Source organism: Ips typographus, linkage group LG16 (assembly GCF_016097725.1).
Source record: "Ips typographus isolate SLU linkage group LG16, UJ_Ityp_2.0, whole genome shotgun sequence".
In the NCBI taxonomy this organism is placed as follows: Eukaryota; Metazoa; Arthropoda; class Insecta; order Coleoptera; family Curculionidae; genus Ips; species Ips typographus.
In genome coordinates, this window is record NC_138437.1 from 8337082 (window position 1) to 8349753 (window position 12672).

Sequence of the window (12672 nt, forward strand, 5' to 3'; positions counted from 1 at the left end):
AATATAAAAACATTAAGAACCCGCAAATCACTAAATAATTCAAGTGACAAGAATATCAATACGATTGAACGGCAAGGGCTGGTTTCCATTCAGAAGTTGCTTGATGTTTATTCAGTAAGTCGCTTTGCAGGTTTTTTTAGAGAAGGGATATAAAACCTTTAACAATGTTAATTTGTATGTAAATTACTAGTAAAATTTTTTTGTTTTTTGGTATTTAAAAATTCTAAAGTGGAAATGCCTTATTTAGCTTGACTAACACTTATATATCTATAGAAGAACTAAATGGATACCTGATGAAGCTAACAAGCAGAGGCATATGTGTCGTCAGGTATTAATAATTTAAGTGAAACTTTACTTTGAATAAGCTTCAAAAATCAGTTATAACAATTTTGTACTCTCATCCATTTCGGAACATTGATATCGAGACTTGTCGGAAATCTCATAAAAGTGATTGTCATATTTTCTACTAATATTTACAGTATTTTTCGTGTTAATATGTTGTGGATCTGGAACAGATTACATTGTTCTAAATAAACCCGGAAATGATTACCGTATCAAATAATCTGGTTCTGGATAATCTTCTATCTTAATTTTTTTTTCTGAAAGTTTCTGAGCTATGTCACAAAAAGAGTTCAGGCCCTGAACAATGAGGGGTTGGAAGTTAAAAATACTTTTTTCTGGTAACTGTAACACACAAAGCTTGAATTAGAAAATAATCATAAAATGTCCGGCTTTTAAACTGGTTAAATGTTTAACTGTATTATATTCCAGTTCCATTTTGCCTTTGATTCAAAAATTGAACTCAAATAGGATTTTTTCGTATTGTGTCAAAGGAAAGTGAAAATTAACTTATAGGTGTTTTTTACAAAATTAACCTCTATGCTCTGATCAATTTTCAACAGTAATAATTAAATCTGAAACTGCTTTGTAACGCGAAATCAGCAAATCTATTGAGCAATTGGAAATACATTAAATGTTAAAACTGTTTAATTCATATCCTATTACTTTGTGAGTGATCTACTTCCACGTAATTTTAGTGCTATTTGCAAAAGAATGATCTTGTGACAAACTGATCTGGCCTTATTAATTGATATTAAAATGAAAATACAATTTTTATGTTTTTAACTGAACTGTAATTCTGTATCGCACTCACACGAAGAACAGAAGAATGTATTGAAATGATGGCTAATTGTCTAAACCACACCACATTGTGTATTTTATTTTTTATTTTCAATTGACGTTTAAACATTGCGTTGATAAGTATTTTTTATTATCGTATTATCGTAATTTTGTTGTTTTCTTTTTTATTAGGGAGTTATATGACAATACGTCAAACGGTTCAAAAAATGTACTTAAACTTCGTACATATTATATAGATTAACAGAAACTTACTACGCATTGGTGAAAGGTTATGAAGATTACTCGAATTGAGTAATTGATTGTTTATTACTATATGAGAGACAAGCAGTCTTGATATGTTTTATCAATTATTGAAATTTGCTAGTATTGCAATTCAACTGGGTTTATGTGTATAAATACGTTACAATACTCACGTACAGCAATTTTGCGCTAAACAAGTACACTCTACAGTGACGCAAACTGAATCCTAGTGCATATTTTAAAATGACTGAGGTGAAATTTGATTATAAGTCTAATTACAGGTACTTGTACAATAATTATAATAAATAAATTATAAATCTTAAGCGAAATTTGAAAAACCAGCACAAGAGTGATAGGACAACGAGTAGGCGCATGCAAATATTTAATGACAGGCTTCGGAAATCTGGTTTCCTCAGCTGTTATTAGAGCGGGCTTAAAATCAATAATGTATGTATGTGTGCCTCTCATTTTTTCCTTTTGGGCGTTGATCTATTTAAATTTCATCAAAGTAAAAGGATATGGCGCCAACGGTTTGACTAAACCCTCAAGCAATGCGTTTACAAGCATTAAGATTTATGACCAATCAAGATTCTTTCCTAACGCTTTTAAGTCTGCGAAGTATTTTGATGCCCAAAGGGTTTTACATTCTTAAAACTTTATCTATGTTTTAGGCTTTCCTTCCGGTCCTAAGTAAGAAATTATCGGTAAAAAACTGTAAATTCCATTCTTTATGACACAAATTCTTTTATTTTACCGGAAACAATTCTCATTCGTGAATTTTCGTTTGATAGTTCATACTTTGAGGAGCATATTAGTGTTTGTGCTCTACGAACCACATTCCTCAAACATTCCTTACCGGATCTTGCACACAAATATTTCAGACGTCTCTTGGGATATGGTAATATAATTTGCACTCGTCATATCCTTCAAAGGAGAAATTATGAACTTTTGTACTGTATAAATGTAATGAGGCTATTAATGGAATTTACAGATAATTCGATTAAGCTGGGATGATCAAATCATTCCTAATTACAGAAACATACCTATTTGAATAATATGAAATTTATAAGAAACAAGTTTAGTTTAAAATCGACTTAAAATTATAAGAATATTAGTGATAACAACAGAAACACATTTACATTTTATAAAAATGTGTTACCGATTCTTTAGTCGTTAGTTCTGTATGATAAAAAAGATACAAATTAACTTTTTTACCTCTATTTAAAACATTGGGGTGTTAGCATTGGTTATATAAATCGCTCTAAGTGTACAGGGTGGCCTAATTTGCTTGTTTTTATATGGAAAATGCCAGAACCATTAGGAAATTAAAAATCAAAAAAAAATTTGAATACTACCTTCTACTCTACTTTTTCTTCCTACATCCTAAGCTTCGTAAAAACCATGCTAAATACAGTGTAAATTAAAAACATTTTCTATGGAATAATCCGTTCAATGAAAATTCTATTGAAAGGATATATTAATCGAAGGTTTCGCTGGATTTTCGATTTCAGCCCTGAACGGAAATCACTGATTTATGCAGAAATTTGGTCCAAATCCCTGTTATAATTAAATCATTTCAACTTGCGTTGTTTAATTATTTATCGGTACAGAATTTAAGGACGTGGACTCGGATTATAATAATTAAACAGATCAAATCTACTTTTTCTAGATTAAAACTCAATATTCTCTGGCTAGCCTTGATTATTTAAAAAAATAAAAAAACTACGGAAGTTTCTATTTAGATTAAACTTTAAGAAGCTTATTAAAAGCCCATCTTTTCTGCTGCAAAAAGCTTTTCTGACACTAAATCATAATGCACTAAGCTTTATGACAAAAAGTAGGTAGGTCACCAAGATGAGTATCAACTAAATGGTTTTAAAAGCAATTAATACGAAAGCGTGCTAGTTTTTATTTCCATATTTCTCCTTAAAGTTTATCAAGGTTGTAGCATAACTACCTTGAGAACAAACGTTGATTTGTTGCTATGCTTGTAAATATTATCTTATTCGATAAGTTAACAAATTCGGACTGCATGGTACCTTAAAAGGTGTGTCCTAGACGTACTTGCAATAGTCAATATTAGCATTCCACATAAAATACAAAATGTATTTGCCAAAAAAACTGAAAGAAAATAACGGTTTTATTGGTTATGAATATCGCCCGAGTGTATGTGAAATTTATTTTGTCATATTTTTACGCGAAAATGTCTTATAAGGATTGGTTTAAAGACGAACGAAATTATTTTTGTGGTCGAGTGTAACCAACTCGTAAGGTATAAATTATAAAAGTCTACTTTGCAATATCAACGAGCTAAAATTGTCGGGTACAGGTTTCATTTCTCAACTGGTTTATCCCACGTAGATTTGCAAACATCTCTCTGCACACATGGCAGAAAGTACCAACCATATTGTCGAAAAAACCATCATTTCTCAGTGGAACCCCCAAAAACCTACTTGGTACCTCCACAAGAGTTTTGAAAATGTGTTAATGTTTTATGTAGTGCTCTTTAATTTTTTTTCTTGCTATGTTAGTACCTGGTGGGCGATGAAGAATTCCTGTCCTTGTCGCTTTCCATTGGCCATATCGGAAATATTTATTATGCTTCGAGATTTGTTTACAAAACCTGCCTTAAGTTTTGTTCTTATGTTTTATAGGCGGGTACTAAATCACTAAAACTGCGTTACGTAATAATAATGTCTCCTAGAAATTGAACAAGTCCGAGATGTTGGCGCCTAATACTAGAAACCAATAGTCTCGTGTGCTAGATAATTGGGGCCTCTTGCATATTTAAGCGCGAGCATTTTTCAAACTTTTAAGCTGGCTAAAACAAATTAGAATATATTACTGTTCACTTTGTTAGTGTCGCTTTTAAATAATTCGTTTTTTAATCAGCTCAAACCCACACGCTGCTATCGTAAATAACTACAGTTTGTCCCAAATTAGTTGTTGATATATCAATAATTCGATCAACTTGAGGTTAACTGTTTTATTTATTTAGCGCAAAATTTAGAAAGTATCAGATAATAAGTCATTTTTTTTAATTGCAACCCTCAAGAACACAAACACAAAGATAAGATAAAACAAACAAAAAATCATAACGAATATTAAGTATAAAACGAGAAACATACATTATTAAAACGTGGTCAAATTCGACCTAATTTGTGAACAAAAACAACACTTAATTACTGTTATGAATTAAAAACGTAAAATTCATGCAAATTACAGTGTAGGTAGAAAAACCTCCAATTTTATTGTTGGAGATAAATTGTAATATGAAAGCAGCAGGTTTGCTCTAAATTGGAAAACATGTAATTTAACTTTTGAGTACAAGATGCTTAAAACATATTATTTTCATTTCAATCCTTCATTATTTTAATGGGTATAAACTACAAACAACATTTAATACTTTCTAACAAGCAGGCTAATTGCCCAGAAGTTTTGATAAAAGACTGACTAGTTTTCAAAAGCCAACATATTTAAAAGAGGAATTAAGTTCTCTAAGCCTCCAAAAAGGTGAGTGTTGATATGATGGGCTGGCTAATTGCCCCGAGATTTTACGAAGTTACTTGGGATGTAGTATAAAAGCCGTATTAGAGAAAAATAAATGTTTTTTATTTATTTAAGTTAAGGTCTGCTGTATTGAATTTTCGTAGACATTCGTGTGTAGTTGCCATCATTGGAACTATTTGATTTTTTTTTATTTAAAAATATCGAATGTATCAACCACGTCGAATATCAAACATAAACATGTTACTTTAGAATTTTTCAGATAAAGCGTAAAAATCCAGTTTTTCACAACTCCAAGGAAATCCTGCAAAAACTGTTTTTGTGTCGTGCTGATTCCTCCACGTGTATGTTCTCATTCTGTCGTTTATGTTAGACTTCGACTCAAAGCAATTTTGGTGCAACAAATACATGAAAGATCCATTTGCATTATACTTCCTAATTACGTGCGCAATATTGTGGATAAAAATATTTTGAAGCAAATATTACACAGTAATGTGACAATTTTTCTGATTGTGAGTTCTATTTTTGTCTTTTTTTTACCAATTAAACCGAGTTCGTATAGTTGCATACATTACACTTTACTGCCTTTTGCATTCAGGTTCGTAAATTGGAATAAAAAAACATCAATAACTAGGTTCTCTATCAGAATTCAAGCCATTGGGATAAAATCCTATCAAACAACAGGATGTATCCCACACATTGGCATGTTGATAAGACATTCGTGCTTACATTTATCCTAACTAATAAATATTCAGGTTCAGGGCTTTTAGTCTGGACATTCAAACGTCATCATGAAGTTGACCGTGATTGTATTGCTGACTTGGGCAAATTATGTGTATGTTGAGTCGGTCGCCATTCGTAGAGCAGGTAGGCAAAACAAATCGTATTGTTCTTTGTTTATGAGTTTCAAGGGCTTTTCTATGACATTTATGCTTCATTATGCCTGAATGCAAAAAAATTAGTGTTGTCCGGAATCAAATTAAATTTTAAAAACGACACAAGCAGTTTGCTATTGTTCAGGTAAAAGCCTATAGCAACTCAGTGGCGTGTGTGGTCTCAATTGACCACACGTGTTTACTAGATTACATTACAATTTACAAAAGAAAATAAAATTTTTAGAGGTCAGATCTGACGACCCAACAATGAGCGACGATTTTTTTAGTCGCGACCACATAAGAAGAAAGAGATTTCTTGGATTGGGAAGAAAATTCAAGGTAACGCTTTTGTGAGTGATAAATCAAAGTTTTGATTGTATTTATTAACATCACAGTTAAACAAACGATATCAGGAGTGCGTTGCACCAGGTGATGCTAAAGGACACTGCAAACATTTACCATTTTGTCCTATTGACATCTTGACAGGTACCAGAGGCACTTTGGAGTACCTTTGCGTTATAGAGAGGACGTAAGACAAACCATATAATTTTAAACGCGTTAATATTGTCTATCAAACTTTGATCAATCATGATGAGACCATGAACTATGTAAACTATAGAAATCTGAAAAGTAAAACACAACAAACGTTTATACTGTAAAAATGATAAGCAACGCTTTGATCTTCGAAAGAACGGTTTCAATTTTTATACAATCAAGAAAATTGTTTATTGATATGTACTCAAAGCAGACCGCTTTTAGCAAGAGCAAATCATGTGTTCTGGTTTCAATTTGTCGTGGTTCGATAGATAAGATAATTTGTGGTTATTATCATTGTCGTAATGGTATTATCCTGCCGCATTCACCACATTTGAAGCGACTACAATTTGATCAAAATCAAATTACTGAATGCTTTCACTTCCTGTAGAAAGAAGTAAAATTACATACAATGTCAAGTCATCATACGTTTATTTAATACTAGATTGTTTTTGGTTTGATTAAGGTTTGTAGGAGTTTGTTGTCCAGATGATGTAGCGCTAAGCGGTATGATTGGTTCACAATTAATTATGGATCTTCCTGCTGGTGGAGAAGACTACGAAGAAAACGATAACATTACTGGATGTGGAATGCCAGCAGAAGGGAGGGAAATGTCTTCAAATAAGTCAGCCAGAGTACAGCAATGGCCGTGGTTAGCTGCTTTGTACCATCATAAGGAGTTCAGCCAAGGCACAGAACAGCAATTTTGTGGTGGTGCTCTGATTACTGACCTCCATATACTCACAGCAGCCCATTGCTTACAAAAGTACTCAATTTGTTTAATATACAGGGTGTCACAAAAACTGAATTCCATTTCTCACTGCTAGAGAAACAGCTGAGAGTATTAGAGTAAGACTGGGGGAATACGACTTCTCCAAATCCAACGAAACTCGTTTCCAAGACTATGCAGTAGCTGAGATTGTTGTACATGAAAATTTCGAAATTTCCACTTACGACAATGACATTGCTATCATTCGATTAAGTCAGCCTACTTCCTTTAACTCTTACATTTGGCCAATATGCCTTCCTCCTTCAGGTACTAACTTGACGAATTAAACCAACCAAACCAGTTGCAAGTGTTCATTTCAGGGGAAACTTTCGAGAATGAGACTGCTGTGGTGGCAGGCTGGGGTCAAGTGGAATATGCAGGACCTACCTCAAAAGTGATCCTCCAAGTGCCGATTCCTGTTTGGAACCAAGAACTGTGTGCTGACAGCTTTTTGCAAAGAATTACGGAAAATAACTTGTGCGCTGCTGGTTACCAAGGGGGACAAGATTCCTGCCAGGTTTGTGCAATTCTAAACTCGTCTTATAAGCATTTTGATGTAATAAGTTAATTTTTGAAATGGAAAAGATTATTCAGGCAGGGTTTGCCAATTCGTTTGAAGTTTCCTTTACGTACTTGGGGAGCCTGCTTATTCATATTTTTGGATGTTTGTTTTTTAATATGTTTGAGTTATTTCCGTATTGAACAAGAAGAGGAGTGGAATTTGCGATATATTAGGGATTCCTTTGTATTTGTTATCATTTTGGACAAAATTGTTGAACGATTTAAAAATTCATATTATAGGTAGTATACAGAAAATGAAACCAAAATTGGATGATACCTGTACTATATGATTTGAATGTGACAGTTTGTATTTTGTTACATTTAAAACATTTTCCTGCTCATTACATTGTTACGTCATCCTAATTTTGTTTCATTTTCTGAACATATGTTACATACATTATTTTAATATTTTAGGGTGATTCTGGAGGTCCTTTAATGTATCAACTACCAAACGGACGTTGGATTACTATAGGAATTGTTTCTTGGGGGATTGAATGTGGTAATAAGGGTAGTCCTGGAGTCTACACTAGGTTGAACAAATACTTACCATGGATTATTAAGCAAACAATTGCCAAAAAGTAATGGAACTTGGTCTTTACAAATAATCAGAAGTTTAAATAAATATGGATATTTTTCGAATCAGGGTTTTATTGGTGTGTAGAAAACAAAACTAGAAAAGCAGTGACTAGCCAAATAATTTAATTAGGTGTTGATTTCCATATTGCATGGAAACATTGACTGTCATATGCTATGATTGAACCTTTATCAACATTGGTAATGCATCTTGACATTCTCTAAATTTGTTATTGCGTTCGCTAAACACCGGTTTCAAAATCGATATCGCAAATAGGAGCGTTTGCACCACTTTCAGCCCACTTTGCAATTTCAGCAATTATAACCAGGGAAGAATTGCAAGTATGAAAATAATGTTAAATTTAACATTGTTGTAAAATATTCTGCTTGATTTGGTCTAATTAATTTTTAAGAGGCAATTAAACTGAAATACAGACTAAATTGGCACTGCTCTTGTGTAACATGTGAACATCTCTAACACAGAGTTTAAATTAAAGATTTGAAGAGATAATTCAATTAATTTTTACTGCGTTTTTTGCTTGTAGGGTTACAAGGAATTTTTACTACACAACTTGGTCCTCTAATTTAAGTGCAATTTGGGTATTGCAATTTACAGTTTAATCCACTCGGAAATTTAATCTCAGGACACTTCCTTTCATTTAAATTTTGCACATATTGAAAAATTAACATTTTTTCCTGGTTTAGCAAAGCTTAATTAACTCGCATGGTTTATTTCTATTTGATCTAAAAGCAATTACCATGTTTTTAACTAAAAGGTGCAGTTTTAAAACGTTTATTGCCACTTCTAGCTTTGTGCTGCTCATTTGATGTTTGACTTTGCGACTCATATAGGGATTTCCTGTCCATTAATTTGCTTTGAAAATTGCAGTTTGTCGATCTGAAAAAGTTCATCAATTGCCAGGAAAGGTTAACAATTTTATCGTTTGATGTTTTGTTCTTTTATTTGACACACACAACTTGTATCATTCATTTCATCTCACAAACGACTTTTATTTGATTGCGCCTTCACTGTACTGAATGGTTTTTAATTATATTTTATTTTGAATGTAATGCATCAGCAGATTTTTTTTCTACCGGTGTGTCGCTTTTCCTGGATATCTCGAAAACTACAAATGCTTGAACAAAACTGTTTACGGTTTACTCTGCTAATTTTTTGTGAAACAACCGATGGTAAAAACCAAATTTTCTTGACTCTTTTGGTTTTCCAGCATATATAGGTTGTTAGAAAGCTCTAGAAAAGCGCGATTTATTTATCAAAAAATATACAGGCTGTTCCATTAAAAAAACACAGGTTTGGTTTATAACTCTGAAAATATCCACTTCAGAAATAAAGTGAGTACGTCACTGGATTCTACGGCAAATTCTCTAAAGTTTTTATCTTTCAGATGTTAAAAAACGGCGAAAAATGCACAGTTTAGAAAATCACCCTGTAACTCGAAAAAGGAGAGGGTCGAAGTTTTGTTGCATCATCGTTTGTTTCTCAAAAAAGTATTGTTCCAGTATTGGCATTTTGAGATAGCCAGAAAAAGCGTCGAAAAATGGACAGCCTGTACAGGCGTGGGCAAATTGGTGTTTGAAGTCGTTTTTGTTATTTGTTTTCGAGTTATGCATCATAATTTTTGTTTCTTACATCATAGGAAAAAGCTTAAAACACCTTTTTCAAAAATGTATCGATTGATATCATTGATAGTTCGGTTAAAAAATTGAGTTTTTTTAAGTAAGTCTAGAAAGTTTTATGGAAAATAAAGATATTCGTTGGGCATAAAAATTAAATTAATATACAGGGTGTTTCAGAGTTGTTGTGACAAACGCCTAGGGGAGATTCTCCTGGCAAAATCAAGCGAACATGTGTCCGCAAGTGCTTTGTTTTCGAGATACAGGGTGTTCAAATTTCAAAAAAAATACAAATTTTAACTTTTACTTTTTAACTTTAATTTTGGTGGTGTTGACACTTAACAGTAATACATATTTTACGATAAAAATATTGTTTTTAGTTTCATCAGAAGCGCGTGCAGGCACGTCACTGGATATTTTTTAACAAAAAAATGATACGCCACTGGTTTTTTTCAACACAAAAATTATTTTTTTATTTCCTCTTCAATTCTGAAGAGAAAAAGACTCTTTTAGTTTTTCCTAGGGTGTCCCATTTTCGAGTAAAAAAAATAAAAATCATTTCTATGCGCCCCTAAAACCAATGCGATTATTTAATTTAAATTATCAAATTATTGAACAAAAAATTTAATGTATTAAATGTCTTGATAAAATTAGTCGTTTTCTTACACCAGAAATTTATGAATTTGAGATACAGGTTGTTTAAAAAACAGTGTATGCACACCCTGTATCACGAGAACAAAGCTTAAACTCTTAAACTTTTTGCTTGATTTTGCCAGGAGAATCTGCCCGAGGCTTTTGTCACAACAACTCTGAAACACTCTGTATAGTCAATACTTACAGGGTGTCCCGCTAGGTAAGGGACAAAATTTCACTATGTGTTCTTTAGTTAAATTTGAAAAATATCCTATAAACATGGGTTCGCAAATGCTTCCTTACCAAGATATGATTATTTTTAATTTAATAGTGTTATTGTGCCAAAAAGTGCAATGGTATAATAATAATTATCTCTAGTATATTAAGAAGTATATTAAGCACATAAGAGTTTAGTGAATGTAGAAAAATCACATACCAGGGCTGAACTGCTTCGTGAAATTAATAATATCGCTAACGACCTAAAATATCTACCATGTTGGGAAAAAATGGGAAAGGTATCAGCCACATCACTAAAAAAAGGCTAAACTATGCTTACAATGTGAAGGTGGACACTTTGAACAATTATTGTAAAGGTTTTTTAACAGTAGTAGCAATTTTTTACTATAATACTAAATTACTACTAAATAACACTATTAAATTTAAAAAAATAATATCTTGGCAAGGAAGCATTTGCGGACTCATGTTTATAGGACATATATATATATATATATATAAATAATCTTTATATATATATATAAACCATCTTTATTTCCGAGGAAAAAGGCTTTCGACCTACCGGTCTTTCTGCCAATGTTACAGAAACAAAACTTATGTACTAAATATTTGTTAAAAAAAAAAAAATATAATGTTTTACAAAGAAAAGGTTAAAATTAATAGTTCGTTTTTTTAGGTAAAATGTTCCAACAGAGTATATTGAGGAAAGGCGTAGCGAGATTGTCTATTTGGTCTTGTGAGGGAGATGGGGTTTATAATTGTCCAGTTGTGGGGGTTGCCTTTCCATTTTCCATCTTTATTTTCAACAGAAAAAAGGCTATCGACCACTTGGTCTTTCTGCCTATGTTTACAGTGGGATTTTTTTTATAGTTTTATCATACATGTTAACTTATTCTAATTATTTACAATTTATTTACAAAAAAAAAGTAGTCTTAGTTAAAGTGCTCTAGTAGGGTGGCAGTGGGAAAGAGGTAACGGGATTGTCTGGTTGGTCTTGTTATGCACAGTGGGTTTATTATTGTCCAGTTGTTTGGATTATTCTTCCATTTGTTCTGTAGTTGTATAAGTCTGTCTGTTATTTTGGTCATGTTTGTACGTTCGTAGAGAAGTTGGTTGGATGGGTTGCGTAGTGGGTTTTCTGGGTGTCTTATTTTGGTTATTAGTCTTAGAGCAATCTGTTCCGTAGTCTGAGTATATCTTTTAGTTTTGTCAGTAGCGTTTGCTCTAAGTAAGTGTCCGTAGTCTAGAACTGGTCTACAGATGGATTTGTATATTTGTGTGGCGGTTTTCGTGCTAATACCTTTGTTTTTGTATGTCAGTGATCTAAAGTGTTTTGTCCGTTTAATAGTTTCAGTTCTTGCATTTTTTAAGTGTTTTGTAAATTTTAGTTTTTGGTCCAGTATTACGCCTAAGTATTTTACGTCATGTTTGGGTTCAGTTATGTGGCCGTCCGCGGTTATGTTTGGGGAGTCGTCTTTGATCCTATGGTTTGGTAGTAAAAGTTGGTTTTTAGTTGTGTTGGGGGTCAGTCTCCATCTGTAGAACCATGTCATAGTATCGTCAGTAAGTGATTGTAGTTTTGACGCTGCTTTTGAAGTAGTTTTGTCGTGTACTATAAGTGCAGTGTCGTCTGCGTGTTGTAATATGTATGCGGTTTTGTCAAATTGATTTTTGTCCTGCTTGTTGTGATTGTATATGTCATGGCAGTATAGGTTGTAAAGTAAAGGTGAGAGGGGTGATCCTTGGGGTAGTCCTTGTTCAGGATTTATAGGACATTTTCGACTCAAATTCACCTAAAGAACATGTAGTGAAATTTTGCCCCTTACCTCGCGGGACACCCTATATTTTATGGAGATAAACTTGGTGAGAAATTTAAACAGCGGATAGCAAAAATTGTATTGAGTTTTTCACTAATTATACTTTTAAATAAGTTTACTATTTGGTATAGGGATTAAACATAAAACTCAACCA

General features: G+C 32.7%; 1 protein-coding gene across 2 annotated transcripts; it reads left to right on the forward strand.

Moving 5' to 3' along the window:
• Positions 1–32: 32 nt before the first annotated feature.
• Positions 33–8265, forward strand: LOC145738611 (venom protease-like). Of its 2 annotated transcripts, none has more exons than XM_081993482.1 (7): positions 33–114; positions 6007–6101; positions 6158–6291; positions 6763–7062; positions 7124–7332; positions 7386–7582; positions 8041–8265. In XM_081993482.1, exons 2-7 carry the CDS (start codon positions 6030–6032, stop codon positions 8206–8208), a joined length of 1080 nt encoding a protein of 359 aa, XP_081849608.1. In that variant the 5' UTR covers positions 33–114; positions 6007–6029; the 3' UTR covers positions 8209–8265. The 2 variants fall into 2 exon arrangements, with proteins under 2 accessions (XP_081849608.1, XP_081849607.1); XM_081993481.1 differs by lacking the exon at positions 33–114 and adding an exon at positions 5624–5754.
• The last annotated feature ends 4407 nt before the right edge of the window (positions 8266–12672 follow it).

Coding starts and splice junctions, on each gene's coding strand:
- LOC145738611 (XM_081993481.1), top strand. CDS start 5,679: ATGAAGTTGACCGTGATTGTATTGCTGACTTGGGCAAATTATGTGTAT. Junction 6,102..6,157: donor GATTGGGAAGAAAATTCAAG/GTAACGCTTTTG, acceptor TTAACATCACAG/TTAAACAAACGATATCAGGA. Junction 7,333..7,385: donor AATATGCCTTCCTCCTTCAG/GTACTAACTTGA, acceptor TGTTCATTTCAG/GGGAAACTTTCGAGAATGAG.